The 20,133-nt window shown below is 49.4% G+C and overlaps 1 protein-coding gene across 2 annotated transcripts in view; it reads right to left on the reverse strand.

The window, feature by feature from the left end:
* Sufu (SUFU negative regulator of hedgehog signaling) overlaps positions 1 to 20,133 on the reverse strand; it is a 98,098-nt gene that overhangs the window by 8,791 nt on the left and 69,174 nt on the right. For both annotated transcript variants that reach the window (XM_057779293.1, XM_057779292.1), the window contains exons 9-10: positions 7,028 to 7,162; positions 4,910 to 5,048 (exon numbers count right to left, since the gene is read on the reverse strand). In XM_057779293.1, coding sequence (XP_057635276.1) covers positions 4,910 to 5,048; positions 7,028 to 7,162 — 274 coding nt within the window. The remainder of the gene's footprint in view (positions 1 to 4,909; positions 5,049 to 7,027; positions 7,163 to 20,133) is intronic.

Genomic DNA, 20,133 nt, shown 5'->3' on the forward strand with positions numbered 1-20,133 from the left:
GTTCCTCCAGCCCAGAAAAGAGCAGCAGAAATAATGACAAATCATTACAGCATCACTGCACTCTGTCATCCATGCATGCATGAAGAACTGGGACAAAACACTGAGGAATATGTACAAATAGTCCTTGGAGGGAGGGGATGCTCTAATAATAGAGGAAAGGCCCCTTGACCAATCTGAGTGACACATTCCCCTGAAGGGCTCTGGAGAATGTGGCGCTGCTGGGCTATGCACTCCCTAAAACACCAAGGGGATGCAAAAACACCAGCATTTTCACAACACTCCAAGAGATCACACTGGGAGGAAGTGCAAGGAAAGAGACCCAGAGGAGGAGTGAGCACAGGGTAAATTAACAGTGGCTGCAGCTCCACCACTATTTGACCGACTGAGGGATTGGAATCTAGGCTCGGCTGGTAGATCACTCCAGTGGGCACACGTCACAGGCCATGAGAGGTACAGTCAGACAGCCTGGCTTGGTGGTGGTGAGAAGGGACTGTCAACAACCTCTCAATTCTCCAGGTTCCAGCAAGTTCCAGAAAGGAACCTGAAAAACAATCTTTTGTCAGTGCCTGGCCTGGGCAGGCCCAGCTGCGCTGCAGGCAGGGGTTAGAAGGCTACAAATCTGACACTCATTCCAAGGTCTGTGGTCAACGGATGTCTGAGCGGCTGATAATGCCATTCCTTCCCTTCGGTACGATGACAATCCACACTTTGTCTTGGGCCTTGTTTGCTCCTTGTGTTGACACGTTGTTCTGCTTCCCAGTCCCAGCAAGTTTGGCTTTCTTTCCCTCCCTTTCCTTTTCTCCAGGAAGGAAATGGGCTCTTTACAGAGACCTGCCTGCCAAAGAGCAGCTCTGGTGCCCTCGATGGCAGTGAGTAGGGACAGGAGTGGGGACTCGCAAGGGCTCGGGTCTGCTGTTCCCCTTTCCCCCATCTCAGGCAGACAAAGGCCAGCTAATAGCCTGTGGACACTCCCGTGCTGGGAGGGGCAGAGGCGTGTGCTTGTGAGCAGGGGGGGGACACCCACTCATTTCCTGCTCTGGGTGGGCGGTGAGAAGTTGGCTTTGGTGGCCAGAAGCAGGCTTGGACTCCAGCTGTTGACACAGCAGGGAATTACTGTTGCTCTAAACCTTAATAGGCACAGGATTTGACAATGAGGTCTGGAGACAGCCCAAGCCAAAGTCTCCAAAGGAGGCAGGTATAGCCAGGCCTACCAGCAGGAGAAATGTTAGGCATCAGAAAGGGGGTGCCAGGAGCTGGAGACTCCCAGGCTGCCCACTATGAAGAATCCAAAAGGGTGCATGGGAACAGGAGAACACAGGACCTTGGCTGAAGGAGTATGGGGAGCCTGTGTCTGGGTTGGGTAGAGTTTAGCAGTGGTTTCCCAGCCTGGCTGGGAACATCAGACCCCACTGGGAACAGCTGTGAGGTGTCTTCTCCCAAGCCAGAGACCTCCCATTGGGCCGGTGGGGAGTGGCTGGGACTAAGGGCGCCACCTGGGTGAGTTGTCAGACACCACACAGCTGAGAAAGCATTGCAGGGCCTAAAAAAAATAATCTCGTGTTTGGTGATCTGCCCTCTCTGTGACCTCTGGGACTGAAGCTTCCCTCCTTCAGACTGCCCTGCCTGAACTGACTCAGTGCTGGGCAGGGCTCTGCTCAGAAGATTGACAGTTCAGGACAACAGGCCAAAGGAGAAGCATGCCACAGTCCCCCGTGAGCAGGCCTGCTTCAGGGTATGGAGACTTCTCATGAAGCTCTGGACTTGGCTTTCAGGTTCTCTGATCTTAAGGGTGACACAAGGCAGGATGGATGCAGCCAGGTCTCTACTCTGGAAAGAGTATAGGCTCAAGCCAATTCCTGCCCCTGTAGCAATTCCTGATGTGTGAGTTTCCAAATTTACTTGCCCGCCTCTTCTTCAGGTCTCGGGTCCTGACTTCCCCAGGCCTGGGTCTCTCTGAGGTGGTAGAAAGTGGGGGAGCAGGTGGCAGCCTGGGATGGGGTGGGTACGGAAAAGGACTCTGGCACTCTGGCTTTCCCTTTTCCTCTCAGTCGTCCTTTCTCAGCACAGGGAGAATAAATGTCTTCCCTTCCCTCAGAGATAGCAGGTCTGGGCTGGCAGCCAGAACAAGGTGCCAAGGCTGGGAGTGAGCACTCTAAAGGCTGCTGAAGGCTGATGCAAGACAGTCTCCTTGCCCCTCCCAATTCAGCTGTGACCCACAGGGACAGTTCAAGCAGCAACTTAGGTCTCTCTGTCCTATGCCTACTGCTTTCAGTCACCCCTGCTCCTCTGCCATCAGTAGGCCTGGACACACAAGGGCACACAAGGTTCACAGAGACACCTCAGACCCTGTGAGTGAGTGGCAGAGGCCTGTAGGGAGCAGGGGCAGGTCTGTGGGTGTTGAGTTCTCTCTCCAAACAGGCCTGGGCCCCTTCTCGGCACAGCAGGGGTTGATCTGTGACTGAATGGAACCTCAGGTCCTACAGACTCCTAGGGAGACAGCTGGTCCTTGCGAGGCAACCTAGAGGCCCACAAGTCATGGCAAGCCCAGTTCCCACAAGCTGGGGAGCTGTCTATGACCACAGAGGCAAGACCCTAAAGGGAAAGTCAGGCTAGCAGACAGATGCAGAAAACGCTGACTGCTCTCAGGCAGGGAGGAAGCTGATGTGGGTGTTGGCTTCACTGCTGAGAACCCAGCTGGCTGGGGCAGGTCAGACGGAGAGTTTCCCAGGGCTCCTTGCAAAGAGCCTGAGAAACCTCTTGGTGATCAAGGGTGCATGCTTGGAGGGCGGGACCCAAGCCAGCCTTCCCGGAGCTCTCCTGAGGGCGGCCCATGGTGGACCCCACTAATGAGCCCGTAACAGGTCTTTGATTAAGCAGTCCCAGCACAGCAACTTGATTGAAACATGCCGAGGCCAGCAACTCGTTCCCACCGCTCCCTGGTTCCCTGGGCAACAGCTCACAGGAGGAGACCCAAGTGCTGGGAGGCAGCGGGTGCCCAATGCCCCAACTCACTGGGGGGCTGCCAACGTGTGTTGGGGAGGGGGGCCGCCAAGAGCAGGAACACTAGTAGCCAGGGGATTAAGAACTTGGGGTGTAGGAGGCTTCCTTCCAGAAGACTGAGGGGTGCCAGATAACTGTTGAATCTTCTGGGGGCCCGGGTTCCTAAGCAGGCAGAAAGCCAAAGATGCTGACCACCTCATCTCTCAGGGAGGGAAGATGCTCTACAAGAGATGACAGAATAAAAGGGCAGACACTTTTCTTTAGTCTAGGGAGACTCCAGTTCCTAATTCCCTCCAAATGTGCTTGAACTGCAGACGCACACACTCATGAACTCCCAGAACACTTCTGCTGAGACCTGCTGGCATGACATCATCCACTGGAATGATGATCTGTGGACTCTGTGTGGCTGGGGTCACCTGTGGGGATCCCCATCTCCCACCTCCATACTAGTCTGTCTGGTTGTCGGTAGAGATGGGTGGCAGCTTGGGACATGGCTAGGGATGGGAGGGATGGGAGGCTGTTTCTACTTGTACCGGGCTCATTTCAAATGTTACACTTTGGAGTTTTTGCTACAGTAACTACCAACACCACACAGACAGAAATCTAATGTTACCAAGTGGGACTTTTAAAATGTATTTATAACTTTATGGTTCAAAGTAATTTTGTTATGAAACAATGTAATAACAACAGTGGAAAAAGGCAAGATAATTTATGGAACACAATATCCCTAAAGCACTAGCTCCCATTCCTACCTCTGGGCTTAGAGTGGTTGGTAGTCTTTGTTTGCTGTTTGTTTTAATTAAGAGTTAGGACTTTGGTGGGGGCAGGGAGGAGGTTGTTGTGAGGGAGGAGAGCATCAGCTGCAAGCAGACACATGCAGACAAAAACATACCATCAAAGAGTAGTGCAGACCCCAGACTGTACCCTCAAAGCCAGTGTAATTCTCTTCCTTTTTACTGTAATTCCCCCAAGCTTTCTCTAACACATCACAAACAAAGCTTGGTTACCTTTCGAATGGAGGTCAGATTCTCTTTCTGCAGCCCCAAATCCCTTTCTTTTTTCTTTTTTTTAAGATAGGGTCTCACTTTGTAGCCCTAGCTGTCCTGGAACTCTCTCTGTAGGGCAGGATGGCCTCAAATTCATAGACATCACCCTGCCTCTGCCTCCCAAGTGCTGGGATTAAAGGTGTGCATTAACACATCTGGCCCTGCTTCCTTTTCTTGATATTCTTGTGAAAGGAGGTAAATCGCTTTTCTCCTACTCCAAAACACAGCTAAAAGCAAAGAAAAAAAGCACAGCAGACCAGGCCAGTGACCTTTAGAGCCCTGGCAGGGTAGGCACTGGAGGAGGCTGTGGTTCTTAGCCCCAAGCACTGTACTGAGCATCAGCTCTGATCCTTGCTCCAATCAGGAGAGCACAATCACAGAACGCTCTGGACCAGCCATCAGGTTCTGCTCAATAGTTTCTATCAGGAGCTCATGGGGTAGCTCTGATCACTGTGGCCTGCCTAGTGTGGAGTTCACTCCTATGAATTCTGGAGAGGGTTCCATATAGTCCATATAGGGTGGCATCCACACGTTGTTCACCCTCCAATGTCCTGTATCATGATTTCCCAGGGTAGGAGATGTTCCTACTCCTCGCACCTGGATCTCCACTGTCATCAGTGGTTGCACCAATGGCCAGGAGAGAAACTCGCATCAGAGGATGGGAAGAAGGTCAGGAAGTGCCCCTGGAGCTGTGAAGACAGCAGCAGCACCCATTCTCCATAACCACACACAGAGCTCAGGTTCTGCATCCAAGAGGCAGCTCCCAGCCCAGGATGGGTGCCATAAGGAGCTGCCCTCGGAGGGAGGGTAGGCAGCAGGTGAAGAGCCAAGGGGGAAAAAATGGATAAAAGGACGCTTCTCACTTGTAACCAGGGTCCATGAGCTGCGTAAGGATGCTCCTCAGTGGCAAAGGCGCCTTCCACTCCCGTGGACACAAATGTGATGGCCATGTCACCTGTGATACTCTTGTAGGTGAAGTGCCGGCCATGCAGGAGTCTGCCCCTGGGGATGGGAACATGGAGACAGTGGGGATCTGGGCCCAGAAACATAGTCCCTAGTCAAGGTGCTGGGGCTACAGAGCAAAGTTCCCTGAGGCAGAGTGCCTGGCCAGTGCCTCCCGAGGGCCCAGTTGCCCACTAACAGGACTTTAGCCAAACATGTTCACTGTAGCACTGTAGCACACTAGCGAAAGGCACCACCTTTAGATGCTAACGGCATCTTTCCGAGAGTCCCTAGTCAGTGGACACTCCGGGCTCTGACACAAGGGCCTCAGGGCAGGTGAGAACATCGAGGCTAAGGAGGGATGTTAGCAGTGTGCCAGCATCATGTTCTGCGTGAAGGAGGACTCATGCCTCCCAGTGGGGCACTTCTGTGCCTGTGCAGAATCTTCCACTTGTTCCTGGGCTTTCCTATAACATTTAAGCAGTTATCCTAGAGAAAATGAGCAAATCTTTAAAATCACAAAAACAAAACAAAAGTCTGAAGCCAAGCAGGGTCACTGCAAGAAGACACCATGAATCCCCAGACTGGAAATATACTTGGAGGAAGGGCAGGCAGTGGTAACCAATGGGCAGGAATGCCAAGTGGCAAAGGAGGCAAAACCAGCTCTTTGCATTCTCAGGCTGCTTCGGATTAACCCTTCCCTAGGCTAAAAGCCCAAGCCTGTGCCCAAGCAGCTGTTAGGAGGACAGGGCTGGAGTCTAAAGCTGGCCCTGGGAGGTCCTGTTCACTCAAACCACTGGATACTTTTGCCCTGCTGCTCAGAGCAGCTGGCTAAGGCTGACTCACCCCCACTTCTCCTGGCTCTTGGATCCGTGGGCAGTGTTCGAACCATGCAATTCCTTCTTCCTTGTCATTGTGCCCTGAGTTTAGGAGGATTCTTGTTGCCTCCTGCGCTAGCAAAGTGAGGATGGAACTCCAAGGGTTTGGAGGAAGCCAGCCATAAGAGATCCAGCCTAGTGCAGTGTTCTGCATGACCTGCACCTGGCCACAAGGCAGGTGCTCTGACTCTCATAGCAGAAGAGCCACAGCTGGGCTTCCGGTCCCCCCAGGAGGCTGCTGGGCTGGCCATTGGGTTTGTAAAGAACTGAGAGTCTTGCATGGGAAAAGCACCAAGCGAGAGGAGGTAGAGTTCAACCTATCAGAACCCTCCTGCTCCTGACAGCTCAGTACGACCTGTGTCTTAGCTTACAGGATGGCAGGGGCCATCCTAGACTCTCTTGGTCACTTGACCTCCCAAAGGGAAGCACAGCTGAAGGACACTTCCTGGACAAAAGAGTATTCTCAGCATCTACTCCCCACGGACTCTGACTTTGAAACTTCTCAGAGAACCAGAGGATAAGAAAGCCAGGTGTGGAGTCCACACCTTTAACCCCAGCTCTCAGAGGCAGAAGATCTCTGCGAGTTCAAGGCCAATCCCAACAAAACAAAATACCAAGCCAGGTGACAGACCAATGGGGGATGTGCTCTATGACTCAGGGCTGCTCTAGGTTAAGAGATACAGAACAGAGCAAGTGGTGGTGGGGCACCTTTAATCCCAGCACTCAGGAGGAGGAGGCAGGTGGATCTCTGTGAGTTCAAGACCAGTCTGGTCTACAAGAGCAGGACAGGCTCCAAAGGCTACAGAGAAACCCTGTCTCAAACCCCCGACCCCCAAGAAAAGAACAGTCCTTCTCTAGCGACAATCTGCCAGGCCACCTGGCCTCACTACTCTGCTTGAAGACTTCTCAATCACCTGCGCTACCCAGAGGCTTGGATGCTGGAGGATACTGCAGGGGCCAGTGACACAGAGTCCTGGGACAGAGCTGCCTCAGTGGCTCTCTTCCATCCAACCCGGACTCCGCTCTGGTGTCAACTGCCCACAGATACCAGTCTTGTGAAAATGCCTAGCTCAAAGCTTTAGCTGATCTGTGCTGGGGGAAGGCAGACTGTGGAGGCTCTGAGGCCTACAGGGTATTGTGGAATGGAGTGCTTCAGCTTACCTTAGGCAGAGAGGAATGAGGGCCCCTGATTCCTGGTTAAATTTCAGATGTACGCTCTCGAGTTGCCGGGTACGGATCAGCTCGTGGGGGATAACGGCCGTGGAGCTGTCACTTTCTAAGCTGTCTTTGCGGCTCCTGTGAGGCAAGCAAGGGACAGATTAAGCACATGGGGAAAACCACTAGGAGGAGCAAATGGGATTTTCTGGCTGAGTTCCTGGTTAGCAACTTCGGTGCCTGTTAACTATGGTAACACCCTTCACTAAGCACTAGCCAAGGACCATCAGGTGGCAAGCACTTCACACTGGCTGCCCATGCCTCCCGATGTCCCATGGGGTGGGCACACTGGAACTGGAGTGGCTAAGTTATGTGTTCAGGTTGTGTAGCCAGTGAAGAGGAGGGGCTGGTGTTTGGCCTGAAGTCAGTCAGGTTCTAGAGCCCACATCTTTGGCCAACACACACGCAAGTTCACATCACAGTGGCTTGTTTTGCTCCGTGGAATCAATAGGCCAGGCGCTCTGAAAAGCCTTTCTTTTCCTGCCTTGAGCTCTACAAGGCTGACGCGGAACAACAGCTCTAGGAGCTAGCTGACCTTCAGGTTCTGAACAAGCATACCCCTGGCATAGGGCAGGCAAGGCAGTGATGTAAGCCTCTAAGCAGGGGATAGTGCAACCCTTGCTGAAGGGTGAATGTTGGACCCTTACGAGTCAGATGCATGTGTGGTGTGATGTGTGCATGTGTGTGGATATGTGTTGTGTGTCATGTGTGCTTGTATGGAAGTCCTAAACTAGATACCTCCTGTGACCTTGGTCATACTAAGCGGTCAGTGTCACTCCTGCTCTTTCAAGCTCAGCTCCTCATCAACAGCTGGTCACACAGCTGGGCTGCTGGGCTACTGGGTCCCTTGCCATTCTAAGTTTTGCTTTTCAAATTCAGCTGTCCTTACTGACCTCCCAAATCTTCCCCAGCAGGAAAAGAGGATCATTCACTGACAGCATTCAAAAGGTAGGGTTCTGGTTTGGGCTGTGAAACCCAGAACAATTCTTCAAGTGTCCATCAAAAAACTAGGGAAGGATCATTTTTGTTTGTTTGTTTGTTTTTAAATCATTCAAGCAGCAGGCAGGAGTTACTCAGGACATCTGAGCTGGACAGTCACCCTGGAGCAGGCCTCATCTTACTAAGGTAGGGTGAGCACAGAGGCCCAGCTGACAGGCAGAGCCCCTACCCACAGAGAGCACAGCAGTACTGGCAAGGCAGTGGCTCAGCTCGCTCCTCTCCCCAGGTGGATACAACCCTAGATGTGACCTCTCTGTCACCAAGGCATCCCCTCCTGCAGCTTCCCAAAGCTGCCCTGGGAACTACCTTTCCCTTGGCAAGCACTTTCACCAGACCTGTGAAGAAGACAAACACTGGCCAAGAGGGTCACAGTATTCCAAGCTTGGAAAGAAACTCAACCTGTTTAATTTACCTCTTTCCTTTTCAAAGAGGGGATATATCCAAGGCCAAAGAGCATGTCTGTGGCAGGCCAGCTTGTGAACTGTGAACATCTGACCACCTTCTATGCCGGCCTTCTGAGGACAACCCCACATCTCATTCAGGCACTACTGATGGGTTCAAAGGTCATATGGGGGTGCTCCTGGGGCCCAAGCAAGAGCAGAATACAGGACATGAGAGCAGCCATGTTTGTCAAGGTTTCCTCTGTGCCAGGCTCTCTGTTGCAGTCACTCAGCGGGTCCTCACACAAGCATGGACGCTCGCTCCCTTAGCCCTTTTACAAATAAAGTGAGCCCAAACAACCTCAAGGTCACAGTTTTACTTTTGGGGGTGCTGGGGCTGAAACTCAGAGGCTCATGCATACTAGGCAAACACTTTACCACCAGCCCCAGCAAGCCCTAGAGTTACGTAGCAGAGCCAGGATGTGCCTTATAATCACATCGTGAGCATCTGACGGCAGGTTCTCTACCCTTATGCTGCCATGCTGCCCAGTGGCGTTGAGGTCTGGACTGCTGGGTGGGACCTTCTGGAGGATCCTGGTCTCAGGGGGCCAGGCAAAAATGCTGATGAATAGCCATGGGAGGTGGGGTGGGGGCTGGTAGAGATGAATCACACAGCACACAGGGCTAGAGTCTCAAGCTGGAGGGAAAAATAAATTGTTGAAAGTCAGCTAAAGTCACCTTGGTAACTGCTACAACACACTCACCCAGAACGGGGACATCAAACCCAACTGCAAACAGCTTTCAAGAAGCAGCAAAGAACTTAATCATCTGAAGAATTAATGTGACAAGTGCCCACATTTACACCTCCCACCAACCTTCAATCATTTGAGAAAACATACTTTAATCTTTTAAGAAAAAAAGAATCTCAAAATGCTAGATCTGCATTCCTGGAGCCTGGGTATTTCCGGCATACTGCCTCGGTGGAAAGGCGGCTGCTTCACACGCGCAGGAGCCCAGCTTTTTGCTGATTTGTTTTTTCTGGACATCGATGCAGAAGCATGAATTATTTGTGTGGGCTGGGTGAGGTATTAAATCTGCAGCCAACACAGGTTTGCAATGTTTTGCATGGTTGTCAGCTTAATCTTAGTCATAAAAAAATAAGTGGTGTGCTCGGCAGCATGGCCTAATTCTTCAGCTGGGCTTTCTCCCTGAGTTCTCCATAGAGGATAAGGCAGAGTTTTGGGGGTGGGGGCTGGGAAGGAGAGGGGCTTCTGGGGAGACATGACCCACAGCCACTGGGAGGCCTAGGGGACATGGACCCAGGAGCATGCTCAATGAGGCAGAGTAGCAAGTATCACAGGTGACCTTGGCAAATGACAACCTTTCTCTTTCCTTTTTTGAGACAAGGTCTCGCCATGTAGCCCAGGCTGGTCTTTAATTTTATCACATTTATCTAGTGTGTGTATGCGCACATAGAAATCAGAGGACAACTCGCAGGGGTTGGTTCTTCTATTCCAGAAGCCCAGGGATCAAACTCAGGCCCATCAGACTTTGTGGCATTTGTCTTTATCTGTTGGGGTATCTCAGCACCCCACTCTTGAACCCCCAGACTGGTCTTGAACACATATTGCTCTCATCTTGACTCAACCTATGGAGTAGTGGGATTCCAGGTGTGTAGCAGGGTCGCGCTCATATTTAAGTGAGATGAGTCTAAGGTAGTACCTAACAGTACATGGGCACTGCAGCTCCTCCTGCAAGAATGGCAATGGCTAACAAATTTGTTTGCCGTTATCCTGGGCCCAGAGTCCAGTTGCCCCTGGCCAGATCTGCAAAGGTCTTGATTTTTTTTCCTACCCCAAATAATGGCAACTTTCTTTTTCTTTTTGTTTTTTTTTTCGAGACAGTGTTTCTCTGTAGCTTTGGAGCCTGTCCTGGAACTAGCTCTTGTAGACCAGGCTGGCCTCAAACTCCCAGAGACCCACCTGCCTCTGCCTCCCAAGTGCTGGGATTAAAGGCGTGTGCCACCACCACCAGGCCTGCAAAGGTCTTAAAAGGGGATGTCTGAGACTGGCTTGAAAGGGAGACAAGGAGCAAATGTCTCAGGTCCTGGTCAACCATTGGTGCTCTGGTAACGCTGGGTTAAAGGCAAAGAAAATCAAGGCTTTTGCTCCACTCTGGGAGATGGTGGCCAGGTCATCTTGCAATCCGCCTTTGCAATTCTCAAACCACCAGCTTTTATGCAGCCCAGTAGTTTAATCCATCTTTCCCTGGCAGCCTTTCGTACCCCGGAGGCTGTTCTTGAATTCTATCAACAGTCTCTTTTTCTTGGATACATGGCCTTACTTTCAACTACATTCTTGACAAGGTTCTGAAATCTTCCATCCGTTCAAGCCACCCTCCCTGGGATTTACTGGAGCTTGTCAAAGCTAGGGTGTCATGTCCGGAAGTGAAGTGGCATGTGTGGGAATAAATACAATATGTGGTCTAACCAGTGCAGATCTGAGGCTCTATGATCACTCCTGTCTGGGGCGGTTTATTTCTATTAAAACTGTTATCAAATTGTCTTTCCTTGTAACCTCATCACACTACCGACTCATACAGCGCTCCCTCTGTCAACAGGATCTTACTCAGGTTTTCTCCTACAGGCTACCCGCCTCTCCTCTCCAGGGTGTGCGGTGGATTATTTGAAGCTAAGGGCAGAACTCTACATTATCTGGCAAGAGTTTCAGGCAGTTGGGATGATTTTGAAGTTGACTCTGGCATCCACCATCTTGGCATTCCTTCCTGACGTCACATCCCTGACATAACCGATTGATTTGCCATCGACATTCTTAATCCAGTGGTTGATTAAATTGAGAAAAGTCCTGGGCTGGGCAGAGAGATGGGCAACATTGCTTTTTGGGTATATTCACCCAACCGATTAAAAATAAATCCACCTTTCCCATTACCCTCCTGTATGCTCTCTGGACATTTCCGTCTTGCCTGTAATGATATCTGAGCATATTCAAGATGTCTGGCGGAATGCTGCCCAAGCAAGGTCACGGCACGTCTTCTGTCTTACCAGACAGGTGAGCACCGGGCCTTGACTGTGTCTCTTGGGGTTGTTTCCCCAGGAGCATTCAAAGCTCTTTGCTGAATAATTGAGTTCAGACTTTTCCTGAGAGTGATAATGAGCTTACTGGTCCAGAAAGCACAAGATGCTCTTAGCAGCCTGGACTTCCAATGCTTCGGTCTGCTGGCACCCATCTCCTCCACTCCCCGGATGAACACAACTCTCATCTGCCACTTCTGCTGTTGAATTCTTCTGGGGGCACAGTACGTGCGGCCTAAGGGAAGTGAAAGCAGGACTTCTGCCCTGTGTGGCTCTTCCTGGGTTGACAACCATTTGTCTTGAGGTAGAAACAGATACAGCTCCAGCACATTTTGCTGCTCAGTGTTACTCTGTCTAAGCAACAAGGCCTAGGTTTTTTTTCTTGTTCCAAACAAATAAAAGTCCTTTATGCCAGTCATAACTTATCATTCAAGACCCAGTCCTTGAATTTCAGCTTTGGGTTATTTATTTTTTTTCTGAGACAAGGGTTTTCTGCTTAACAGCTCTGGCTGTCTTGGGACTGCTAGGATTAGAGGTGTGTACCACCATGCTTAGCCAGTTTTGCTTTTATTTTGTCTTTTCTTTCTCTCTTCCTCCCTCCCTTCTTTTTTGAAACAGAGTTTCTCTGTTTAGCCCTGGCTAAACTCTGTATATCAGGTTAACCTCAGACACAGAGATCCACCTGTCTCTGCCCCCAGAGTTCTAGTATTAAAGGCATGTATCACTATATCCAGAAAATTTCAGCTCTTCTTGACCCTCCCTACTATTAACATTTGTGCTGGTATAACACACTTCTTTTTCTAGCTATTATTCAAATTATTTAAAAAAATGGCCGGGAGGTGGTGGCACATGCTTTTAATCCCAGTACTCTGGAGGCAGAGGCAGGTGGATCTCTGTGAGTTCAAGACCAGCCTGGTCTACAGAGTCAGTTCCAGGACAGTCAAGGTTACACAGAGAAACCCTATCTCGAAAAACCAAAAATAAAATAAAATAAAACAAAAAAATAAAATGTGAATTATGTGTTTAATTCTCAAACACCTACCCTGGTGTCTAGAGGTGTTATGCATCCTTTTCAGGGATATAGTCACAATTATACTGTTATATCTCTAATTTTTAAAAATTGCTATCATTGTGTGGTGTGTGGATGCCACGGCACAGGTAGAAGTCAGATGACGCCTCTGTGGCAGTTCTCTCTCCCACCTTTACATGGGTTCTGTTACACAGCCAGTGTTTTTACTCACTGAGCCATCTCGCTGAGCCAGACACCTTTTTACTGAGTGTAGACAATGGTGCCTCTCCCGGGCTAAGCTCTTCATATATATCACTTCCTTTCATTTTCATAACAACCCTATAAATAGGACTCATTTCCCTCACCTTAAAGATGAAGAAATGGTCACCCAAAGATCTTAGATAACAAGCACAAGTCATTCAACATACACTTAAAAGCTGGAGCAACATCTTAGCTAAAGCGTCGCTGGATTTAAAACCCTCCCACCTCACTGGGCAGTGGTGGCGCATGCCTTTAATCCCAGCACTGGGGAGGTAGAGGCAGGTGGATCTCTGTGAGTTCAAGGCCAGCCTGGTCTACAGAGTGTGTTCCAGGACAGCCAGAACTGTTACACAGTGAAACCCTGTCTTGAAAAACAAAAACAAAAATGAACAAACAAAAAACCCTCCCACCTCAGGGATGAGAACATGGTCCAGTAAAGTGCAATGCTGGCCACACAAACACGGAGACCCTGAGTTCAGACACCCAGGCAGTCAAGGGAAAGCTGGGCATATGTGGGTAGAGAGGTACCTCAGTGGTTAGGAACATTGATTGCTTCTGCAGAAAGACCCAGGTTTGGGCTCCTGGCACCCTGTGGTAGCTCAAAACAGCCTGTAACTCCAGTTCCAGGGGATTGGATGCTCTCCTGAATTCATGTGGTACATATACTCATGCAGGCTCACATACATGCTGGCAAAAGCAGCACGTGTCTGTAACTCTAGCACTGGGCAGGACGGTAGAGGCAAGTGGATTCCTGGAGTTTGCTGGCCAGTCTAGCCAATCTGTAAGCTCAGGGTTCAGTGGAAAACCCTCCTCAAACAGGGTTTGAGAGACAGAGGAAAGACACTCAGGGTCTATCTCTAGCCTCCACACATGCGTGCACTCTCTCTCGTGCTCTCTTTCTCTTTCATACACAATTTCCCACACCTCCCCTGACTTTATTAAACAAAGTTCTTAAGGGACTCTCAGAGGGTTTGCCAGTGTTTGCCTCCAACTCATCCAGATGCCAGGGAAACCAGAGTTCCTGTGGGCTTGCCTTTGAGGATACTGTTTTTTGTTGTTTCTTTTTTTCTTTTCTTTTTTTCTGTCTCTGCCTCCCAAGTGCTGGATTAAAGGTGTGCACCACCACACCCAGCAAGTATGTGCTTTACCTGGAATGTGTCAGCCATCTTTGCAAGGGCAGGGCAAACTGAAACAGCTCACAGAACAGTGTTTCTGTTTCTTTTCTTTTGGTTTAGTCTTGTTTCAGTCTTTTGAGATGGGAATCTCACCACGGAAGTCCCGGAGGGCCTTGAACTCACAATCACCTTGCTTGACCTCTCCTAGCTTCCTGCGCTGCAGCTGCTGATGGCAGGTAGGTGCCAACACACCATTTCCTCTTCTAAAGAGCCAACTGCGCCTCACTACTGGTCTAGGGTACTCCAGGTTTCCCTCAGAGACAGCACTCATCTGTTAGCTGCTGCTTCTGTGTCCTCCCAGTCTCAGTGGATGTGCTGCCAGAGTCAACACGGCGGATTCTTCCTTGACTCTGTGACCTACATTGGCCTGCCTGCCTCACCCTCCCAGTGCTAGGGTCACTGGCACAAGCTACCACGCCTGGCTATTCCTTGATATGTGTATTGTGTGTGTGTGTGTGTACAGCAGGCAGGACAGAGGTCATGTTGGGGGTCTTTCTCAATCCCTGTCTACCTTATTGTTGAAGTGGCTCTTTCACTGAACCCAGAGCTTGCTGATACAGCTAGAAGGGCTGGATGAACCCCCAATCTCTGCCTCTGGAAGTATAGGTGTGTGAAGCACGACAATTATGTGTGTGTGTCGTGTCTTTATGGGTACGTGCACATGGGTGACAGCACCTGGGGTCACTGACTGATCCATTGCCCTATTCCGATAGTCTTTAACTACACTCATTTATTCATTTGCTGATTGATTGTGTATATATGTTTGTTGTGTGCACCCATGTATGGAGGAGAGGACAAGTTTTGGTAGTTCTCTTATTCACCCATGTGGGTTCAGGCTTGGGAGTAAGCACCTTTATTTACTGAGCTATTTCATAGGCCATATACATATATGTGTACGCACACACATACACACATATATTTGAGACGGGGTCTCACTGTTTCACTATGTAGCAGCCCTAGCTGACCTGACCAAGCTGGCCTCAAACTCACAGAGATCACCTGCCTCACATAAGGATTCCCTATGTTTTTAATAGACTTTTTTTTAATTGCCAGAATTTCTCTTTGTTGTTGTTTTTTTGAGACAGGGTTTCTCTGTGTAATCTTGGCTGTCCTATAACTCACTCTATGGATCTACTTGCCTCTGCCTCTGAGTGCTGGAATTAAAGGCATGTACCACCATAGCTCAGCAAAATTTTTGACATTCATTCATTCATTCATTCATTCATTCATTCATTCAGTTTTTTGAGATGAGGTTTCTCTGTGTAGCTTTGGAGTCTGTCTTAGAACTCTCTCTGCAGACTAGGCTGGCCTTGGAATCAGGGATCTTCCTGCCTCTGCCTTCTAGTTGCTTGTCTTCTGTTCTTACTTGCACACCCGTCACCTGAAATCATGCTTCAGTTTGGTCCTGATGCCCCTTGCCTGCCCTTGTTGGAGCCCTTGCTGCTTAGGTTAGGTTTGCTTTTGTCAACTTGACACAAGCCAGAGTCATCTGGGAAGAGGCTGGAATCTCATCGTGCACTTCCTGCCATGAGCTCTGTCCAGACTTCCCTCAGTGAAGGACTGTGACATGGAAGTGCACGATGAAATAAACCCTTTACATGCCAAGTCACTGCTTTTGGTCATGGTCTTAATCATAGCAATAGAAAGTGAAGTCTCACCTGTCGTCCTCACTCACAGCTAGCAGATCTCACTTGATTGTTTAGTATGTTTACCTCACCCAAATGGTTTCCACTTGCCTGTGCCTTCAAGGGTTTCCAGGGAAAGTAAAATACCAGTTTCCCTCTGCATTCACATGTAGATTTTCAGATTATCAGTTATTATACTTTCCTCACTGTTTGTGTTTTACTCTTTAAATTCTTTTTTCTTTTCTTTTTTTTTTTAAAGACTAGTCAAGTATAGTAGTGAGAACAGGGTATCAATTTTTAACAATTGTCATTAATGGCTGACTGTGAACAATCAGCTAAAAGAACTCACTACCTGCGGACCAGCCTAAATTATTTTTTCTTATTGTTTTCCTTAGTTTCTCTGTATAGCCCCAGCTGTCCTGGATCTCTCTGTAGACCAGACTGGCCTTGAACTCACAGATTCTTTTTCTTTTGAAATTTTTTTTTTAAATATTTATTTATTATGTATACAATATTCTGTCTGTGTGTATGCCTGAAGGCCAGAAGAGGGCACCAGACCCCATTACAGATGGTTGTGAGCCACCATGTGGTTGCTGGGAATTGAACTCAGGACCTTTGGAAGAGCAGGCAATGCTCTTAACCACTGAGCCATCTCTCCAGCCCCTTCTTTTGAAATTTTACAATTCTTTAAAATACTTATGTTACATCGATTGTTGTTATTTATTTATTTAATTCTACCTGCAGGGATGTCTGTGAACCATGGTAGCAGAGACCAGAAGACAGCATCAGGTCCACCACATGGGCTGGGAAATAAACCTAGGTTCTCTGCAAGAGCAACACATGCTCTTAACCACTGGGCCATTTCCCTCTACATTTATTTATGTGTATGTGTTATATATGTATATGCACATACAAACCACAGCATGTGAGGTTAGAGGACAACTTGTAGGAGCCACTTCTCTTCTACCACGTGAATCCCAGGGGCCCAGCTCAGGACACCAGGCTTGGTGGAAAGTTACTCTACCTGCTGAACCATACTGTTGTTGTTGTTATTTGTTTTTTTGAGACAAGGGTTTTCTCTGTAGGCCTGGCTGTCCTGAACTTGCTCTATAGACCAGGCTGGCCTCTGCCTCCTGAGCGCTAAGATTAAAAGTGTGTGCTGCCACGACATGACAATTATTTATTGTGTTTTTGAGATAGGATCTCTCTGTGTAGCCCTGTGTACTGGAACTATCATGCCCTGGCTTGACTCTATCTTATAAAACCTGGGCAAGAGTACTCTAACATGTGAGGTGGGGACAATAGCCCACACAGGTGACAGATAATAACTACCTGCTCAGCCTCAAGAATTAGCTGTCCAGCCCAGGGCTCTGCCTGTGCTGGGAACACCAAGGGCTGGTATATGGAATGGTTCATACTTAATCTCTGCCCAAAGACCAAGGAGTGATCATATGTTGGCAATTCAGAAATGAACCTAATTCTTCCAGTCCAAATAACACATCTATATTTACACTTCTCACTGTATAAGGTGGCTTTCACATATCCCAGAACACCCTGTCCTTCCAGTGTCAAGACAAGACAGGATTTCCAGTCCTGGGTGGTTTATGGTACGTTCCCTAGTCACCCTACCTATGCTGCAGACTGGCAGAACCTACTTTCTCTCCATCTGGAAAGGTCTTAGTCTCTCCACACTCACCCAAGGAGCACTGTAATTTTCTATCCGTGGCAATGTGGGAGAAAAATCAAGCAGCCGAAATTCCTGTTAGTCACAGTCCTCGTCCTGTGACAGTCATGACGGCTGCACTGGCCACATGACTTGAGACCTTTTCCTTGGGGACACCTGGAAGCAGGACATCGGGCTTGGCAACAAATCAAAAGTGAAGTACAATTGGCTGGCAGAGCTCAGCCCCACCTCTGGCTTCTGCTTTTCGCCTGGGAGACTATTCCTATTGCTTTCTGACTGCTGATGGAGCTCTGAATTCTCCAGAGAAAGAACTACTTGGCAGCCTCCCTTTGGGGCAGGACTGGGAAAGGGTGTGAGGTGGAGGGAAGCACAGGGCTGTGGGTCACTGTCATGCTGACAAACTCTCTACTAGGATGAGATCAGCAATACAAGACTACACAGTATTGCTGGTAAGCACCAACAAGCAAACAGTAAGGGTAATGTTTTAAATAGGCCATCCCACATAGGGAGCATGAAGGGGAAAAGGCAGTGTAGAGGCAGGCAGGACAAGACTAACAGTGGCACTGAGGTCTGGAAGATTCTCTAACCATCCATCGACAGCTGTGGGTGCCGGTGACTCCATCCTAGCCTGGCCCCACTAGTTGGGGGGTAAGGCTAGGACCCCTGTGGCTTTCCTTTCCCTGAGACTGAGTCACTTCCTTTCTTCAGCTCTCACCTTTGAACCTTCCTTTTCCCTTCCCTGCAGAAGTGACTCACTCCTGGTGTTGGGTGACACTGAAGATCAAGGATGGATGATAAAAATACCCTGGATTGTGCAACCTGAGGGAGAGGATGCAGCGCTTGCACCTAGATTCAAAGCCCCAGCCAGGAACCTTGAACAAATGGCCACAGCTTGGTCTCTTTGGGGAAGCAGAGTAAAGACAGCAGTCAGAACATAAGCTGACCTGTGTTCTCTGCCCTTTTGGGTGTGTTTTCTGAGAAACACTGTACAGATATTTAGCAGGACAACCTGGTTCACATGAGGGACCCAAAAGGAAGACCCTGGTTCAGGAAGCAGCAAGTGGAGAGGCCCCGACGTTTCCTATTGTCAGCCCCGAGAGCAGGGTTCTTTCTTTCTGGACTTGTTCTCCAGTGCAAAGGACTGTCCTCTGCCAGTATGGGAACTGTGAGTGAAGCCACTGTGACAGAGTGGCTCCAGGCTGTCTACTGCCCTAACACACAACCCTGACAGCAGGGTCATCTAAATCTGTCCTGTGTGCAAAGTGGCACCACAGCAACCAGCTGCCTGCCGAGGAGGAAACTCACCTTCCTTCACCCAAATCCACTGGCGGACGGATGAAAACCAGAACACTAATTACACTCCACGGGCCCCATGGGCTGAGCAAAACCAAGCAGCTTTTTCTAAAGAACTAGTCCCCAGCCAGGGCACACACTGCTCAAGATGGGCGTGAGTGAGAGGCAGGAAAATCACCCCGTGCGAAGGCCAAACAAACGGGAGAAGAAACTTCAGAACAGAACTGAGCGGGCATTGTGACTCCTACTGTGATCCCACTACATGGGAGGCCTGGGCTAGAGACAGACCCCATCTTAGGCAGAAATAGATAGAGAGAGAGAGAGAAAGAGGGGTACATGTCTCTCCGTGTGTGTGTGTTTGGGCATCTTACAGATGGACTCTCACAACAGAATTCATGCTATGACAGCATCATTCTCCAGGAAGTGAAGCAGGAAGCATCCACATAAACTTCCAGAGCTATTCTAGATGAATAGGGACCTGGCTGAGCAGGGAGGCTAAGTTTGCCTTTGAGAGCTCCCTTGACTACCTTCTCTCTCTAGCACACACGATGCCTGTCCATCTTTGGGAAGATGTGAGACCCAGAGAGTTCCTCTGGAACTCCCCTCCTTAGTAAGTGAGTCACTGGCTAAGTGAGGCAGAGGGCACTGGCAGAAGTTTATAGAAACAGACCTTTCCTGCACACACCTGACCACACATGCCCACCTGTTGCCAGAGTCTGGTTGACCCGGAACCTCAGACAGAGAGAACGTCCAGTGACTCCCACCCTGGATCCCAACGCATGTTGGCAGGCACAGCTCTAGGCCAGGCTGTCCTCATGTGGCACAAAGGGCTGCTTCCCAAACTCACCCGAGCAGGCAGTGGGAAGGGAGGCGCCAGCAAGCCGAAGGAGGCTTTTCTCAACTGATCATCTTGGGAAAAGGCAGATACAAATTTCATGGCTGGAATGCAAGGGTTGTGAAACTGCTGAAGACGTCCCAAAGAGGGCCCAGGATGCTCCTTCCAGGAAGGCAGTGGGAGGAGGGCTGGCAACAGCAGGTTGGAGAACAGGTTACCAGAGGGGCTGCCTTCTGGGAAGCAGGAACTAGGGCCTCCGAAAAAAAGAAATACCCTGGTCCTGAGGTGGGATATGAGCCAGAGATAGGTTTATGCTTGCTTCTGAAGAAGAAAATGAGGCCTGTTTCAGAACGAGCCAGCTATGACACAGCTCATTATTTCAAGAATCATGGGGCTAATGAGAGGTCCTCCTTACAGCCTAACAAACCCAGTCATCTAACGTGGACCTAGCTTATCCTCAGTGTCATGTGAGAGCCTGTCCCTAGTCATGCTACAACCAGTCAGTTACATGAGTTCCCCAAGTGAGGTCATTATTATCTCAGAGACATGGCCTGCAGGTCCTCAGAGGGTTCCTGAGCACAGGACAAGGAAGGTCACACCTGTTGAAATTGCCCTTAACTACTTACCAGGTCCCTACATCTCAAGTATTTCTTCTGGAAAAGGAAAAAATATAAGACTATTTACTTCACACAGTGGCTGC

This window comes from Chionomys nivalis, chromosome 8 (assembly GCF_950005125.1).
Source record: "Chionomys nivalis chromosome 8, mChiNiv1.1, whole genome shotgun sequence".
In the NCBI taxonomy this organism is placed as follows: Eukaryota; Metazoa; Chordata; class Mammalia; order Rodentia; family Cricetidae; genus Chionomys; species Chionomys nivalis.